This window comes from Crocodylus porosus, unplaced genomic scaffold, assembly GCF_001723895.1.
Source record: "Crocodylus porosus isolate Cpor-Errol unplaced genomic scaffold, CroPor_comp1, whole genome shotgun sequence".
Classification (NCBI taxonomy): Eukaryota; Metazoa; Chordata; order Crocodylia; family Crocodylidae; genus Crocodylus; species Crocodylus porosus.
This window is the reverse complement of record NW_017728912.1, coordinates 15,880,621-15,900,083: the sequence shown is the minus strand read 5'-3', so window position 1 is coordinate 15,900,083 and position 19,463 is coordinate 15,880,621. Positions and strand designations below refer to the sequence as shown.

General features: G+C 39.2%; 1 protein-coding gene across 1 annotated transcript in view; it reads right to left on the bottom strand.

The window, feature by feature from the left end:
- Positions 1-733: 733 nt before the first annotated feature.
- LOC109309360 overlaps positions 734-19,463 on the bottom strand; it is a 58,016-nt gene continuing 39,286 nt past the window's right edge. Inside the window, exons 6-11 of the mRNA XM_019534054.1 lie at positions 17,540-17,713; positions 16,796-16,885; positions 10,260-10,434; positions 8,225-8,338; positions 2,295-2,471; positions 734-1,111 (exon numbers count right to left, since the gene is read on the bottom strand). Coding sequence (XP_019389599.1) covers positions 1,107-1,111; positions 2,295-2,471; positions 8,225-8,338; positions 10,260-10,434; positions 16,796-16,885; positions 17,540-17,713 — 735 coding nt within the window. The 3' untranslated portion in view covers positions 734-1,106. The remainder of the gene's footprint in view (positions 1,112-2,294; positions 2,472-8,224; positions 8,339-10,259; positions 10,435-16,795; positions 16,886-17,539; positions 17,714-19,463) is intronic.

The window sequence follows — 19,463 nt, the reverse complement described above, 5'->3', positions numbered from 1 at the left end:
GACCCCAGCTGACTTCCTGCCCTTTGGGCAGGGGGCTGGACTCGATGATCTCCCGAGGTCCCTTCCGGCCCTAATGTCTATGAAATCTATCACAATACTATTAAAATACTATTATATTCATACTGTTCTAAAAAGTAAGCTGTGTTATGTGGAAAGGGCATTGCATCCCATGCCTATATAAAATATAATTACGTAGGAATCATATTATAAAACACTGAAGTGGGTCAAGTTAAACTTCCCATTAGAGATCTTTTGGGAGCAACATGAATTGGGGTGCAACAGCATTTTAAGAGTAGGTATTGCCTTGAGCAGAAAATTGAACTAAATGACTCCTTAAGGAGACTTCTAGCCCTATTTCTTTGGGATTCTACAACCTTATAATTTGATAATGACAGAATTTTAACCAGGAGCTCACAAAAATCTGAGAATCCCCTCTAAAACATCCCTGGGTACAGAGGTCAAAGTTGTCATTTGAAATGTACCAGCATGTGAAGCCACAGATGACATCTGAAATACAAATATTCTATAGAGCATTTTTTGCTACAAATCTATCCTTTGGATACCAATGAGAAGATTTAACTTTTTGTTATGTCATGTACTACTACATGGTGTAATAGGGCAGAGACTAAGTTATCAGCATTAACTGTATGCCAGAGCTTTGAAAAAACTGCAACAGTAATTATATAGTATGATGAGAAAGTGGAATCAAAGAAAAAACAACCCCACATTGCAAAACAGTTTTAATAGTAAGTCAAAGGTTTCTAAATCATATTTAACCACTAATATTTTTTTCCTTCCAATTTCTCTTATGTACAGCAAAACAAAATTCATTTATTCATATTAATGTTTGATTAAAATGTTAGTAATTATAAAGACAGTTAAACAATTGCAGTTTCTCTCCACTGGCCATTCTATAGTAACTGACTACTGTGGTAAATAGGGAGTAAATATTTAAGGATGATCCTTTTATCTTTACACCATTAATATATCCTGTTTGAAGAAACATGAAGAAATAGAACTGCATGTGATTTTCTTTCCTATATAAAACTTTAAAAATAATCCAGAACATTGCTTGCATCTCTCCACCTTGCATTTAGTTTTCTCAGTTATTCTGTAATGAAAAGAGATTCACTGTTAGATGGAGCCACATCTTAGTACCTTTAGAAAAAAGAAGCTTAAATGATAACTTCTCTTAAAGTGATCAGGGCTAAATGTAGCTGCTGAGAATGGTTTTAATCTTCACAGACATTTGCCTTGTGACTAAGGTGATTATGTAGAACAATTAGGTATTACAAAGAAACTACTAACATTTGGAGAAGATTAAATTTCTTATCATATGTGTTTTGGGTGCCTCATTATGAAGCAATTCCTATTTACAAGTCCTGTTCAATGTGAATTTGAGAAATTTGGCTTGGAGGATAATAATAAATAGATGTATGAACTGTGCCATAGGCAACAACAAAGAGAGATTTGCATGACTAAAACATGTTGGTATGTTGTAAGAAATAAGAACAAAAATTGGCAAGCTACATATGCATCTGTCAGGCATAATGAGGCTACTTGGAGCATGATATTGATTTTATTTAATGTCAATTCTCTTATGTTTCAGTTAATAAAACAATTAAATCCTGACAGGGGTCAGCTTTTAAGATGGGGAGGGGAATCAAAAACAAAGAGTAAGTATGCAATTATCTTTCCTCCTTATGAGTATAATTATTTTTGGGTATCTACTCTGTTCTCACCTTCCTGTTTTTGCAGGTACCTAAACAGTTGGGTTTTTTTCCAGGCAATCTAACGCTAATCTAATATTTTCTACAATGCTTGTTTTATTACGGCCATGAAAAACTCAAACAACACATTCATGAACCTGTCTTCATTTCAGTTTCTAAGATCTACTCACTTCCCTCTTGAACTGATGTCCACTTCTTAATTTTCAGCCTTGTCTTTGATGATTTGCTTACATGTTCAGTAGTCTACTCAAATTCAGTTCATGGCCTTTTGTTCTCATATTAGATCTTTCTCATTATTTATACAGTCCAGTTCAAAATGCAGCTCAGAGTCACTTGACAGTCACTTATGCTGCCAGCACTATGAAATATACCACTGCCACACTCCGTCTGAGGACATTAAAATATTGCCCCCGTCTCCCCCATTCCACAATAGCTATGTTAGTACATTTCCAAGCACAGCCAAGCCCTAACTTTGTTTTCCAGAAAGAAGCAGCAGCTATGGATAGGCAGGGGAAAGAAATAGTTAAAAATAAATACATTTAGTACATTTTTTTTAGTCTTTACCTGTCAGTTCAAGGGCTTTTTTTAGTTCAAGGTATGAGTACATGCTATTTTTATCATTGTCAAATTCTTGAAGTTCCTCTCTCTGAGGTGTGTCTTCTCCCAGGACCTTTTCCATCTCACTGAATGTGAGGTATCCATTTGCATTTTTGTCAGCACCATAGAAGAAGACTTGGAGATCTATCCAAATCAAAAAGATTGATCAACGTGTAATGTTTTACATTTTGACTCAGAATAAATACCAAAATAATTAATTTGAGATTAAAACTGTAGGGGTTTCTAAAGATGCCTAGCCAATCAGGCTTTTCATATATACCTGAAAAAAGATGCCGTTAAAGTAACAGATTGTTATGCTGGTTGGGTTTTACAGACTGTAAACCGAATACGAGTCAACAGTTTACCCTTACTGCAAAACAATCCGATAATGTTCCAGGTTGATTAAAAAAAGTAACACTTGTAAGTGAAGGAAAATGATTCTTCTACTACATTCAGCTCTGATGAGGCGTCTTTTGGAGCACTGTCTTCAGCTTAGGGTGCCACTCTTCAAGAAAGACGTGGACAAATTACAGAATCCAGCAGAGACCAACAAAACTGATGTCTAAGAAACAAAGTTGGAAGAACAGGAATATTGAGTTTAGGGAACAGAAAACTGAGTGGAATTTGTAATCGTCTACAAATACCTAAAAGATAGTTATAAAAAGAATGGTGATGTTCTTTCTAAATTTCTTTGTGACATAGGGGACAGAAGCAGAAGAAGTGATGGTCTTTACTTTAGACAAGAGAAACGTAGGTTAGGATGAACTTCCCATCTATGAGAGTAGTTAAGCATATGGTGGTTAAACGGGGTACCTAGAGACGTTATAGAATCTCCATCCTTGGACAATTTTAAGACCAGATTAGATAAACCCTTGATTGAGATGGTTTAGACAGGGCTGATCCTGCCTTAAGCAGGAGGTTGGACTAAATGATCTCCTGAGGTCCCTTCCAGCCATATTTTTCTATGGTTCTATGACTCAGCCCATACAGAAGGGGTCACACTGACTTGAACAGAATTCCTCTTGGGGCTTCCAGGAAACACAGTATCTTCTCAGCTACCACTCAGCTTGTGAGGCATGCACTCCTACCCACATTTGAATCCCTTGCCTCTTTCATGTTTTATCTTTTTTCTCTTTTGTTTCATTCCCTTGCTAAATAGGTTTTCATTTTATGGCCCTGCCCAAGTAGTTTAATTCGATAAAGGGGGAAAAAAGTTGGAATTCTCCTGCAACTTTAAAATGAGCTAAAGTAAGTAAATCAATTAGTTGTTTAATCTTCCCAGAGCACCCAGCAGACAATATCGAGAGCAAAGGACAGAAGATGAGGCCTCATGAACATCAATGGAACAATCAAAGGAAGCATGGCAAAGCTCAAAATAATATTATTTTTACTAGCCAATTGCCTGTCAGGAATGACAGGGGGAGGGGGTGGGCAGCGATGGAGCTCTGCCACTGCCACCCAGGAGCAGGGAATAGGGGAAGAGAAGATTGCCACACCATCTCTTCTATCCCCCTTGGCCAGCAGCCCATGCCACCACTGCCTCCAGAGAGTGGGAGGGGGACACTTGCCCCCTCACACTGTCTGCTCTATCTCTGCTGCTGCCACCTCATGTCCAGAACACTCTTGGAGCACTCTGATTGGTTGTTTCAGTAACCAATCAGAGTGCTCCAAGAGCATTATGGACAGGCAGACTAAGCCTTCATTATATTAGAATTGGATGTTCTTAGTGATGATCTAATTTCCTATGGTCCTAAAATACTTCATTTGAGGGGCTGTTCCCACTGCAGTCAATGTGAGTTTTGCCAAAATAGGATCAAGTCCTCAATCCAAGACTAAGTAGCAGGTCTGAGTACTGGTTCTTCCACATAGGTCCAGGAGTGACCAAAACTGGAGCTATACAATCCTGCCATGACTGTGACCTAACTATATAAATGGCAATAATGGATGAATCAACATAGTGAAGTATTGGTCCTGCTTCTGCTCTTCCCCTGCCCATCAGAAAGAGTAAACACATTGCATGTGACAATGATAAATATTCACAGAAAGTCACTTTGTTATAATGCTGAGCAAAAGAATTATTAGAACATAGAAAACAGATTCATCCCTAAAGCTCCTCTGTCTACTCAGCTTCACTGAAGAGCTTCTGTCTAGAACCCTGCCCACTCATTCTTAAGTGAATGGTACATTAAATGTCCTCTGAACATCTCAAAAGTTATGCCACTTCAAGTGAGGGTTTTCTTGTGTTAATTAATAATTTCAGTCTGCTCCATGGAGATAAAATGAGCAATTTGCAGTAGTCCAAGCATCCCAGGATGTACTGCTCCCAGCCTCCCTCCCCCCTGCACAGGTATCCTGGCTCTTAGCCATTCCCTTGGTCACCAGCCCTACAGGCTACGACAGACGTTACACATTGTGAGAGAAAGAAGGAGCCACCAGGCTCCAAAGCATACGGGCTAAACAAAGGCCCAGCGGCCCCAGGTCTGCAGCCCCAAGGAGCCCGGCAGAAATCTCCCTTACCCAGGTGTTTCGGGAGGGGTGGGGCAGAGAACTCCCGTGCCAGTATAAAGAAGAGCCCAGGACAGGGAAGCAGGAGGAGTGCAGAACTGGAAAGAGGAGGAGGAGGAGGAGAAGGAGCGAGCCAGCACACGCTGCAGGGAACTCTGAAGGCAACATGGAGTGCTGGTAGGAGACTCTTGCAGAGAGTAAAACCCACAGCGGGGACTGAGAGCCAAACCTACTGACTCTGTGGGGGCGTAGAACTATTTGTTTACATGCTGAGAGCTGGCAGAGCCCGGCAGGGAGAGTGGTACTGTAATAACCCTAACAGAGGGGCACCATAGACTTTCATGGTACGATAATACATGTAAAAGTGGCACAAGCCAATAAGATGGGGTTATAGATGGACTCAAGGTACTAAAAGAAGTTGTGGCAGCCTCCACAAGAGGCTGAGAGAGAGAGAGAGCCACCAAGGGGGGACTGACCGCACAAAAGTCAATTTTGATTTAGATATTGTCTGCAAACAGCAGGAACAGGGACCAGGCCAGGAGAGCCTTCTCTGTTTTCTTGGGGGGTTTTTTTGGTCTTTTGTTGGTTGTTTGCTTGGTACCGAGGACATGTGGCAGGACCAACTGGCTGGTCAGACCCTGGTGGAACGGGTGAGGGTGTAGGGATGGCGGAGCCCTCAGGAACACAGGACCCTGCAAGACAATGGCGAGACTACTAATTGGACTACACATGCACGTAATGAACCAACTCCGTTAACATCAAGTCGTGGCAGGTGAAACGTGGGCATATAGATCATCAATTAGAAGCAATAACATCTTCATTGAACGGCAGGCGGTGTCCTACAGGTCTGCAAGGGATTGCAATACCTGACAAACATAAACCAGTTTAAGTTATCAGAAACTGGTTTAAACTGTAACAGAACAGATGTTCAGTGCACATAAACCAGTTGGAATATGGCTGAAACTAGTTTGAGATAAAGCTGGTTGAATGTAGTATCAGATTTAACTGATTTGGCTCAAACCAGATTATGTAATGTCTGTCCCAAACCCCTTGCTGGTTTAAATTAAATCAGACTCCCCCAGCATCCTGGCATTCTTTGTGGGCTGGGCAGGGCTCTCTGCTCCGCAGCAGGGCTGGCCCCTCCTCTCTGCTTCCTGGCTGCAGCTAGAGACTGCAGGCTGCTCCCTTCCCTCCGCCTCACCAGTCCGTGCTAAACAAGAATCCCCACTCCTTTCTGCCTTGCTGAGGAGGTGTCTGTGTATTAGCTGCAGACCACAAGCTGGCTATGGTCTGTGCTGAATCAACAGATAGAATCAACAAGCAGAATCAACAGGTAGCTAGTAATGTCCCTCTGTTGTTTTCCTAAGGGGGTGATAAAGACTAAATTGGGGGTCATAAACACTGTTATCAATTCCTTTCTGGGCTAATCAGAGCATCCTGCCCACACCCTACCTCAGCTCCTGTGGAAGAAAGGAGGACTGCTTTAGCATCCCCCAGCTTCTAGCCCAAGCCACTGCAGGCATTTCTGGGATGTCTGTGCAGTTACAAAGTGATTTAGCCTAGCCAGGTTGGACTAATGTGCAGAGATTGAATCAATTCCGGCTCATGTTTCTGAATGTCTGTCCCTAGCCACAGTGACAAGTCAGACCTGTGCAGGCAAGAAATGGTATTCACTCTCAATGTGTGACTGCTCACACCACATTCTAACTTTAACTTCTAACTTTAACAATTCCATAGATTTAGTATGGTCGAAGTGTAACATGTAACTCCAACCTATTACTTTATAAGGGAGTGAAGGTGGGAGATCTGTTGTACAAATAGCAGTGGTGAGAAGAAATGGACCATAGTTCCAGCTGAAGCCAAGGGCAGCTTGGAACAGCTGAAGAGCTGCCTCAGGCAACTATTCCTTATTTCTTAAATTGTGTTGCATTTGAATGATTGTCTAGCAGTTAACAAATAACCATAATACCACTCTTGAGCTGCATGTCACTGGTTAGGACACAGATGGAATGAGGAAAACTGTTATTCAGCTAGCTCTAGCCTGAAGCTCCAGACTGGTTGATGCTGATTGATATAGCCCTTAAGTGAACATGATGAAAATAATCCTTTCTACTTTCCATATAAATAGGATCTTTGTAAATCTTTGTAAATGTCCAAAAATAAGATCTATTGATAGATAGATAGATAGATAGATAGATAGATAGATAGATAATCTCATTTTTGGACGTTTACAAAGACCCTATTTATACAAAGAGTGTATTGAGTATCTGGAAAGGGGCCAAGTCTGAGCTCCTAGTCAGCAAGTACACTTATTATCCATTTCTCTGACCCTGAGACAGAAAAAGAATTTTCTAATCAGCATGTACAAACTAGAAAGTCACTTCTAAAGGTTACAAGATACTGCGGTTTCCCAAAGCATCTGTAGAGGCAGCTTCTCCCTTTCCTGAAGCAGTTTTTTTTGCTGTACGATATTTAGACCAGAGTATATGATTTGGCTTATGGACATAAAACAACCAGTCCTTCAGGAGTCAGAAATTGTCCTGTGTCCCTCTCCACATGCAGTTTTGCATTAACCAGTTTAGTAGGATGATTATTTACTATATTAATTTCCTAGCGAAAGGTATCAAACAGGTCAAATATACAAGTGACACAACATTATTTAGCAAATTTAAGACCAGAGGTGATTATGAAACACAACAGAGGGCGTGTCTGCATGTGACGCTGTGATTGTACCTCATATTAGAGGTATTAAACTTAATGCGCAGTAGCAAAGGTGCATTAATGAACTTGTGGATGTGCCCAGAAAGTACTAAAATAAACTAGGAATCTACACACCAAGAGAGTAGATGATATTCAAGTACAAAGTAATGACTGAAGGGTTCCAGATTAACTATGTCTAGTCAAGAAAACAGTAGTAGAAGCAGTAGTATCGGTATTAGTAATTAACTGGGGAGTCAATGTGAACGGCTTAGTGGAAATAACTGCTAAACTCCCAACAATAATCAAAGAAGAAAACAAAATCAAGGGTCAGAACTTATATTGCTTTCTCTGTTGATATCTGGCCACTCATAAATGATTCACCACAAATATATGTCCAGAAAAGAACAAATAAAAGATTTAGAGCCATGGGAATAATTTTGTCTGATGAAAACTAATAACGAAGTTAGAATTTGATTTTGACCTTACTTTTACCAGTGTAAAGTAGAAGTTACATCCACATAAATCTGATGTTGTATTAGGATGTTCTGTTTTAAAGCCTTATGCAGTCCCTCTGTCCAGGAGTGAATTTTATCCCTAGTGAATATTGTTTAAAACTGAACCTATACAAATCGTACAGCATTTGTTCATTCTGCTCAGTTGCAGATAATATGTTCCAACACCAACAATCTCACCTGTAAGTTTGTTTATAAACGGGATATTTATTTTGGACTTCTCCATTGTCTCTGTCCCCATTGTTTCTGTCTTATGGTCTAGAAGGACTTGAGCTGTTGGATCCTTCAGTAGTGCTATAGGGAACATTATAGTAGATCCTTTCATTACATGAGAAACCATGTGACGATTACATTACTTATATTACCAAAGACAGAAAGACAAATATTGCATAATTTATTTTAAATAAACATTCTTAGGTTGTATGATGCCTTCTTCCAATGTACAATGGCAACATCTTCTCTTTGTTTTCTGCAGTGATTCACCCATTGTGTGGGCAAAATGAGCTTTTAAACAGAGGGGCAAATTCTCAGATAATTCAAATCAGTGGGCATGTATACACATGCATTTGTGCTGTCTTAAATTTACCGCGCAGTAAATTACTGCACAGTAAGCAGGACTAGGCCAATGTCTTATCTGTGTAGGTGTTAAAGCTCATTAACACTGTGTGGAATGACTTGGGACTAAAGTTTGTCCCAAGTCAGTCCACACAAAAAGCCATCTGAGGAACTGCCTTTAATTAATAATAATGACATACAAATTGATGTGAAAAGATTGGCAGTTTAGATGTGACTGGCATACTGATTAAAATGTTAAACATAGTTCCTATTCAATGACATGTGAGCATCAGTGTCACTTGCTTGCTCAGTATGTTCAAGTGTATTTGAAATAGGATGCAATGTAAGATATCTGTAAAACCAGTTACAATCCTAAAATGAGACAAGGTATTTTTTATTCTGAGCATTCATTTACATTGAAACAAAATTAAAAGGCTTCCTGCAAAAGAGATATTAGGCATTTTTCAACAAATCTTTTCCTGGGTCATTGTTAACTCAATAAAATATTCTATATTTTTCCTACTCAGAAAATGCTTAATTAGCCACCAAGTAGCTTTTGCAAGTCAGGCATCAACAGTGGACTAAAGAACCAATCAACAGAGACCTCTACCTAGACTGTATCTCTAACTGTCATAAGTCTTTACATTAACTCAAAGTTCATCTTGGTTGTTCCATAGGACATTGAAAAAAAATCCCAGTATGTTGATAAATAGAAAGTATGTGATACTAATGATTGGTTAAAAAAAGTTGCAGATGCCAAATGCCAAAATGAAGGCGATAAAAATGATTACTGAGGCTGATATACAAGAGACTACAGAAGGAAGATTACTTATTCTGGAAAAGGGAAGATATAGCAATGACTTAATTGAGGTATTCAGATTTATAAAGGGTGCAGTGAAAACTGATCAGCCATTTATTTTTATTTTTGCAAAATAAAAAAAAAAGGAGTGATTTAATTAATATAAAGGGAAGTAAAGCTTGAGCCAATAACAGGAAACATATTTTCATACAGTAAATATAATGGTTGGAGTTATTCATTCAAATACTGTAAAACACTTTTAAAATGCGAAACACCAAATAATATTAGTAGTTACGGAAGTTAAAATAATGGTACAGATAGTTTAACACCATGTTTCATGCCATAAAGCAATTGCCATCAGAGACTAGAGAGGAAGTTTCCCCCCATGAATAGAATAGCAAAATTACACTGGTATGATCTGTAAGGATTTGCATTGACCAGAAGTTATAATATTTGATTCGATGGATTTCAATGGGCTTTTCTTTTATTATTATTATAATATAATATAATAATTATACTGCTCTTTCACTGCTCCTAGCTTCTTGGAAACTTGCATGTGTTGTTTGGGCAGAAGTTGCACCAGGCAGGGAATCAAAAGTAAAATGAACTGTGCAATCTCAGTGCCAAATCCCAAGAGCTAACTCCAATTCTCCAAGTCAGATGGGGATTTGCAGTTCTCAGCACCACTGAGATGCATCCTTTTTTTCACTAGAGTGAATTGTTCTATTTAAGGGGTGTGCTTACAAGTACACCTCAATCCAATCCAATTTCTGCAAATTCACTTTATCTTTTCAAATTAACCCTCAAGTGAATATGAATGATCAATTTAAATCTTAATCTGGACTAAAATATCTGACCCACCATCAGCCTGGATATTTGGAGGGATAGTTGCAGGTGTCTCTTCAGTTTTCTTTGAGAGTTTAGATGTGGACACATAGGACTTTGAGCTTTTCATATCTGTCTGATTCAAGAAGCTCTCAATAAAGAAGAAATCGTCTTTAAGCTGAGAGATCTGTAAAAACACTGCGTCCAGTCCCTGTCAAATAAAGAGCCATTAATAGATATGCTATATGTTATATCAGTGCAATTTTAATCAATGCCAATGCACCACATAATGCAAAACAATACACTTTTTGTTCATAACTATATTTATTATTTCTTTATAAAGGGAAAAAATATTTTCTGTCTCATGAGTCAATAATGTATTTGTGCAAAATTATTCCTTATAGCTCCTCAAGTACACTTCCCACATTCATCCAGAAGAATTGTAACCTCTTCCAAACCCTAGAGAGAGACTTAGATGTACTACTGATGGATGGGTATTGGGGATCCACCTGGTACTACTAGTACTCATTCCTACTTTCCTGTGCAATTCCAGCCCTGGTGAGATGAATTCAATAGTGAGTGCCATTAATTAGGCTGTAGGTATATGCTACACTCTGACACTGACTGTACTTATAACTGCCTGCCTGATGAGCAGACTAAACCAAAATCTATTTCTTTGCAAACACTTTGGAAATAAATGTCTCCGTGGTAGTGAGCATAGGAATCCAGTGTTACAGCAGTTTTTATTTTGAAAAAATGTGGGCTATAAGTATACCACAGTGTGACTAAAGTGCTCATGGAAGGTGCTGGGTTGAAAGTTCCAAAAAGTTTGAGCACAATTTTCATTTATGATAAGGCCTCTTTATTTTGCCAGTGTGGGACCCTAAATTCTTCAGCTTATCTCAAATACAAAACAAATGTGGCCTTACCAAAGGGAGTGCCCTACAGCTACTTGGGAAGGTCTCAGTTAAACATATTTTTCATTAAGAAATGCCAATTTACTCTAAACTGCTTGTAGGAAAGAATTTCAGCAGTTTCACTCCATTTTATGAGGGGGAACTAAATTTGACTTCTTCAGCCTAGCAAAAAGAAGACTCAGGAAGGGATATCATTGCTCAGAGGTGTAAAGACAAGGGAAAGAAAATAGCTTTTTAAGCTGAAGGACAATGGTGGCACAAGAACAAAGGGTCATGAATTATCAATGAATAATTTGACACTGGAAGCTAGAAGTCCATTTCTAACAAGGAGTGAGGTTCTGGAAGAATGGGACAAAAAACTAAGTAGTTTAATATGAAGCTTGATAAGTTTCTTAAAGTAATTAGTATGACATGATTGCTTGCTATCACAGGGAATTAGATGCTGAGTGGTATCCTTCTATTCCTATGACACTATGAATTTCTTATTTTGAAAATATTTCAATTAAGTTCTGAAACTCTCTGAAATTACTTTTATTTGGAAATGTAAACCAATACCAGTAAAACAAGCAAAAAAAGAACATAAAAGTATCAAGATCCAAGTGAGCCAAACTAAATCTAGCTTTGGTTTGCTTGCTTGCAACAATTTTCCAGGATGTGACATTTTGTCTTAATTCTATATGGGGAAAAATACCCAACATCTCAAAAGTTTTCCTGAGGTTTGAAAACTTTTTTACTCGGTATTCACTTATGCATCCCAACCTATTCTTCAGTCCCAACCACTGGGGAAGATAAATCACCAGGCCCTGTCCATCGCTGGCCTCTTCATTCAGATTGCCAAAATGGGAACTACTTATTATAAGCAACAATGAGGATCCAACACATTGCTAAACTTTATATAACAAGGATCTCGAGTCTTTTATTGTGGACAGCATGTTAGAATGTTGGTTTATTTGGTGTTTCTAGATGCAAATTACTGAAACAAAGTCCTTTTCCTTTTCTTGAATTGAATCTCTATGTTTTGGGAACATTTTATTTCAATGGTAAAAGGGCTACAGTTGCTGAGTTGTGAGATATTGTTAGTATTCCGGTGACATCTAGTGGTGAAGTCAGTTTTTTATTTCAACAATATTTGTTTAGGATTTGGCTAAACTGCAAAGGAGGCTGTCTTTCCAACCTGTGGTACCACCAGTGGTATGCAGACAACCTGTCAGTGGTATGCATTAACAAAATTTTTAGTATAATTACTTTATATGACAAAAATTTGCTGGTGGTACTTCAGGTTGAACTGAAAAACTGTGCTGCTGGTACTTAATGTTGTATCATTTTAAATTGGTGGTGCGCAATCTGTCAGAGCTTGGGAACTGCGCTGCTAAATCCTTCCTTCTGCTGGAAGCAAGGCACAAACAAGCAGAAGCTTCAAATTAGCAGGTTGTCAGACATGTGTGGATATGTTTCTCAGACTGTTTGTATGAGAAGATATTTCTATGAAAGGAGACAAGACAATTTAGTTCCCTTATGTATTTTCATATGTTCTACATAAACTTCAAAGTAAGGAACAGAATTTCAGTAAACAAGCCTAAAACTATATTGCTTACATCCCAGGTCTCTGTATCCAGTTGGATAAGGCCTTTAAGGAATATGAATTTCACAACTGACTATAAATCAAATTACTCCAAACAATTTAGTAAATAGTCACACAATGGAGACACCTAAAGCTTCAAGAAAGTTTGGGGCAAACTGGAAAGAATCCTATGGATAGGAATAAAGATGATTAGCAGTTTAGGAAACATCAGTAATGAGGAAAGCTTGGAAGAACTGGGATTATTTAGATGAGAAGGGGAGCTTTGGTAACAGTCTTAAAATACAAGAAGGGTAAGCATAAAGAAGATGGTGATAGATGGTGGCGACCGAGGACAGAACAAGAAGTAATGGCAGTACATTGCAGCAGGGGAAATTTAGGCGGGACATTAGGAAAAACTTTCTAACTGAGGGGTGCTTAGATAATGGATCAGTTTGCTTAACAGAAGTTGTGAAGTTTCCATCTTTGGAACAAGGTTAAGACCAGGCTGGACACACCCAGAATGATCTTGCCTTGAGAGCAAGGGGTTGCCCTCCAGAGGCCCCCTTACAGCACTTTTTTTTTCCAGGATTGTGTGATTCTACAGATCCCAAAGGGGACTCAGGCCCTATTAAGCAAGGCCCTATAGAAAGATATGATTCAAAGTGGCATCATTTATCTGCCAACTTTTCGACAGGGTTTAAGAATGAATGATGCTAGCCCTGTGCTCCAGAATCCTCCCCACTTCTATCTGCAGACTGATGATTGTAGGGGTTGGGGATTTTGAAGACTTTTTTTCAGAGCAGGAGTGTGTGTGTGTTGTGGGGTATTGTTGTGGAAGCAACTAACTTCCACTTAACCCAGGAGTATGTCTCTACCTTGTTCCTAAAGTAAGCAGCAGTGCTTGTTTCCCAGTTAAACACTGTAGTACTTCCCACTAAAGGTGTCCATAAGGGTTTGGCCTTCTCTATGTACTATGAATTGTGCATTCTGAAAATGTGAAATGATAAGGCCACATTTTTGACCTCACTAATTATATCCCTTTGAATCAATCGGGTTCTATAGGTAATTGAAGGCAGAACTTGCCCTTTGCTATATAACAAGAAATGTATTGCTATTAATATTCATATATCCTGATTGGACCAATGATAAATCGCATTAAGATTGGTAATATTTATATTTTTCTTTACAAAGATAATAAATTAGTGTTCTTTCTAAGCACCATCCTTTTGCATAATCTCACTGATTTGAATTCACATTTGGTTCTAAGATTACTTCATTTCTCTGAAGAGTGACCAGACCATTTGGTCCACCTGAAAAAGCAGCACCGTGTCCCCTCCCTTCACTTGTACCTGAGAACTCAGAGATGTAAGTTAACGCCCTGGATAGGAACTGAATCATCCTCTGCCAGAGCATACATTTTCCACACCAGTCCTGCTTCCCCACCAGACAAGATTATTTCCCCCTAGATAATTGTTTGCTTCAGGTATTATATATTATATATACACCCTTTGCTTCAAGTATTATTAAACTAAACAAACCTGAAGATGTGATTTTGACTGAGCGAAAGAGAATATGATCACTTCAGTGAAAACTTTGAAACTAAATAGTGCTGATTCTGAACCTGGGAAAAGTAAGTAGCATTGCTCTTTATGCAGCCCAGTCCAGTCTTTTTGTTAGACTGTGCTGGGGATATGTTCAAAGATGCCTTATGCAAAATGCAGAGTGATACTGAGCACTGACTGTGATTGAAAACAAGGCAGCAATTCAGTGAAATGCTTCTGTTGATGTCATGATGGACAAAAGCACAATTCAAGTGGATCAGCCAAACTGAGGGCTGAAATTGCAGCCCTTGTACTCTGCACGGGACAGGGCCTTGTTTCCCAATATACTCCAGCTCCTCAGTATTGAATCAAGGGAAGGGAATTTGGATATAAATGCAACTGTGAATGGAGCTATACATGATTTAGGCATAGGACACTGAACTGATGCAGGATGTACAGGCAATGACTTATCTGGGACAGGAAGATACGCACACATAGAAATATACACACAGCTCTGTATACTCCACAGCCAGTATTGCTCCTGTGCAGTATGGGCAAAGTGCTCTGTTGCTCCTTGACTAACACACCTGATCCCCCTACCATTATCCTTTTGATAAAGGTTCTGCATAGATGATAGTATAGGTAGGCAAAGAAAATAGAGCTGAGTTTAAGCCTTAGTACACTTGGAGGTAAGTAACAAAGTTCATAAAGGAGCTGCAGTACAAGCTACAAAGGAAGGGAAGAAAAAAGTAGGCATGTTTAAATTGGAGAAAAAGAAGACATGGCAGCAGGCTTTAAATATTTGAAAGGTTGCCGTAAAGAAAAGGGAGAACAACTGTTCTATCTTGCCACTAAAGGCAGGACACAAAACAAAGCGTTTAAACTTCAGCAAAGCAAATTTAGATTAAATTGGAGGGGGTGGGGATTCCTTAGTATCAGCTGAGTAGGACAGTGGAACAAGCTGCCCAAGCAAGTTGTGGAATTGCCCTCATTGAAAAGATTCAAGAAGCTGGATAAGCATTTGTCTAGCATGCATCCAGGACTTTTTCAGAGGGTTGAATGAGTTGATCCTTGAGGTCCCTTCCAACCAGGGTTACCAACCCAAGAGGTTTTTTTTTAATTGACAATCTGCAAAATTTTAATGACAACCAAACTTTTTTTTACTGACGTATGCTTTAATGATATCTGTTTTACATAATGTAAATGTAACTCTTTTGCTGCAAGGCCGCAGTTAGAAGGGCTAGGTTCAAATGTAGGGGTTTAACACCAAGCATACTGAAAAAGCAAAAAAAGTTCAGTTGTCAGTAAAAAGTTTGCAACAAAAAACTATTTGGGCTGGAAAACCTGCTTGATGGCAGCAATAGTTTTACCTCATGCTGCCTTTACCACCAGGGTCCCCTACTAATCCCCATACCCTGCTGGTCTTGACCACGAAGCTGCACCATGTAGCCCACACCCAACCTTACCTCTAGCAGCTCCACTGCCTGTGTCTGAGCATGGACTCCTCCCCTCCCCCAGAAGCATATCTGCAACCCAGAAGTATTATAGGATGGGAAGCATCAGCAGCTGCAAATGGCTGGAGGGAGGTGGTGGGGGTAGGTGTGGGGAAAGAGGTCTAACAAAGACCTTTGAGAAGGCTTCTTGCAGGGTGCTGCAGTCCCAGTTGGACACCAGATGGCACTGCTCTCCTTCCATCAAGCTGTAAGGCCCAGCTTCTTTCGAGAGGGAGTTTCACAAAGCATCTACAGCTTGATTGTTTCTCTGGATGGTTTAAATGTATTTATGGATGTTATAAACAGGCATTTTAAACCTGAATTTTTACTGACTGCTTATACATTTATGGACAGTTGACAAACCTGCTTCCAACTCTGTGATTCTATGCAGGGGTGACTGGTGCCACCTAAGTCTGGGGGGGCACAATTTATGGGTGGGCCCAGGAGCAGACCAAAAGTGGATATGGATCCACTCCTATACTGCTGTGCCATGACTTAGTGCCGCCTCCAACACGCTGCTGGCCCACATGGCAAAAAACCTGCCCCATCCCAAGTGGTGCCAAGTTGGGGGCCAATTTTGGGGAGGGGGTACGTGTTGCCCCATGCCCTCCACCCACCAGTTGCCTGTGATTCTATGATTTTCCCTAGGAAAAATTACAAGTCCTAGAAAGGAAAATCTAGTAAAGTTAAAGGACTTCCTGGGAACTCTTTGATCTACAGTAGGGTTAGAGTGTATAGCAGTAGAGAGCAGGAGATTACTTGTCCTGGCTGTAGCTGAGAAGGGTAGAAGTGTTGAATGTTAGTACCTGATTTTCCTGTGGGGAGCTGAACCTTGGCTCATAGAGTTCTGTATTTCTTTAAGTACTTTGCTATCTTCTGCATTTTTATACATCCTATATAGAAGCCGTTACTTCCAGTAGCTTTCTAACCAGGATATATAGTTGTCTTCACTTTGTATTTTTTTACAGTAGTTTGTGCAATCAAATCCTAAGACACCGGGCAGAAGGAGTCAATGTCTATTGCAAATTGTATTTTATTTCAGGTAAATTAGCAAGCTAACCTCCTCAAGGCGGTTTTGAAGGTTGCTCAGAGCCTCTGTGGCATTGTTGAATTGCTTTTCCATGGCATTCATCTTAGACTCAAAAGGGTTCTGCAAGAGTTAAAAAGAAAAATGATGCTAAGCCATTTCTGTAAAATTACAAGATAGAAAAAAAAAAAAATCGATGGGGCCAAGCATTCCCACTTAAACGAAAGGAGGATATTTACATGACCTTGCTCTGCTGCGTTCTCCCAAGGATCTGCTATTTCACATTGTGAAAAATGCCATAATAACAGTAGTATCCAATACTCATTTCTGGTGGGTAGCCATATTTAAACGTGCAGAGTCACATTTGGAATTTGCTTCTCCATGGAAGATGGATTTCTGAATAAAAGTGATTCAAAGAAAGCTTGGCCCCATTAAAGTTAAGCAGTTATTTGACCTCATCAGAATTGTACTTAAATCGCATACGTAAAATCTTGGCCACAGTGAAATCAGTGGGAATTCCAAAGACCTTTGGCTACTAATTCTGAAATTTTCATTGTAAGTGGGTTAGTAAAAGTCAGCTTGCTGTAAAAGTGGCACAGAACAGAGCAAGGCCAGATCAGGTTTCTGGTGATTTTGATTTTTAAAAATTAATAATGCAGTCTCCATGTGGCATTTTAATTCTTACCCTATTTTAATAACCTCTGAAGTAAAAAATAAATGAGGTTGAACATTGTTTTATAAACAGGTGTCAAATTGTTCAGGCAGAAAAATACAGACCTGTGAGTTTAATGGATGCATCAAAGCGTCATTTTTTTCCTCCACACTGAGGAGCTGGCCTGTGAAATTAAGCATGTAGTTTTGCAGCCATGTTATTTTGCCTTTCATTTCTTGGAGCTCTATTGCTGTGGACTTATTCAATTTATGAAAACACTCCAGCAGATAAGAAGTCCCCTGTGACAAAATCAGAAAGGAAAAAAAGAAACAGGGATGGGTTTATATTAAAGAATGAAAAAGTCTATTATTGATTTAGGAAATCTCTCAGGAAATACAGATGTTACCCATTTGCCATATAGAGTGTGGGATCCACTTAATCTTCTTGACACATGCATACCGCAAGAGTTCTGCTTTAAAGCACATGATAGAAATTGTTCCTCAACATCTTAAATTCTACATATGAGCATAAACCTTACCATAAACATGCTATGCAAGAGTGACCCTTACCCCATTTTCACAGTTGCAACCAGCACTTTGTGTTTTAAGGCTCAATTCTTTGCCTCTTGTGTATCTCAGTCTCTCCTTTCCTGCATTAGTTTTTTGATCTTTAAATCTAAAATTCAACAGAAGCTTTCTGAATGGGAAAACAAATAAAAATTTCACTTAATTTCATTCTGAGATATTAGGCCTGGAAACAATCTATTTAAACTTGCACTAATCTCTGAAGAACTCAGATCTGCAGCTAGAATTGATTCATAATAGAATGAATTGGCATGAATTCTAGTCACATTTTGCTTTCACTTCCTTTTGAACCTGCGACTCAAGAATTAAACACAGTCACAGTCTCTGCATTTGGGGAAACAAAAGGACTTATTTTTCTTTACATCATTGAGGGTGTTTATTGCCCCAATATAGTAACCATGTTTTGCATCCTCTTCCTACATCCCAAGTTGAACAGAGACATTAGAGGATCAGCTCCCAAGGTCTGGAACAGCCTGCCATCGGAGGTGGTACAAACACCCACTTTGAACGCCTTCAAGAGTAAATTGGATGCGTATCTTGCTGGGACCGTATGACCCCAGCTGACTTCCTGCCCTTTGGGCAGGGGGCTGGACTCGATGATCTTCTGAGGTCCCTTCCAGCCCTAATGTCTATGAAATCTATGAAATATTGTATCTGTCAAATGGATGATGGAAATGTGAGCACCACAGTGTGCTGAGATATTTGTGGGGTGGGAGAATTGGGGGAGGAAAGGCAGGGTTTTGCCCCTTCAGGAAAAGGCTGTCTCCCTCTCAGGCCAAATTACTGTTAAGGCAGTACTGAATAGACACAACTGATAGCTCATTCACTAAAAAATGCATAGCCATAGCACAGCTGAATAATGACCCAAAAGAACATTTAAAAGTTTTTCCTTCCTTGTTATTATTTTATTACCTTCTACTGAAATAATACCTAAGCAGCCGATATTGGTGCCCCATTTAGCAGTGGCTACACCCCCAAATAACACACAAGCAGTTCCTGCCCAAGAGAGCTCACAATCTATGATTCAGATAACAGAAGACAAAGGAAACAAAAGACAAACTATATGGGTGAGGCAGAACTATTGTATACCCTATGTACTCTATGACATTTGCTTAATGAGAACAAGCTGATATTCTGACTTTAAATTGTTTTTCTCCTCTTTAGCTTAATATTAATAATATATAAGGGTGTATCAGGTTCCAGCTCAAACAGATGGAAACTAAGAATTCCTTGAAACTAGGAATTTCAGATGATCATTCCAGCGTATAACTACATTGTCTATGGATTTAGTCAAATTAATTCCAGTATCAAAAGCCTGTAAGAGTGTTTTCTATTGTATTCCTTCTTAAAACAAATCTAGCAAACTCCACTGCAATGCATACTTCTCAGTTTCATTTGCATTTTCCCTTATGCTTTTTTTCTAAAAAAGACATAAAAAAGACTGCTGATAATAACAGGTTCTAAA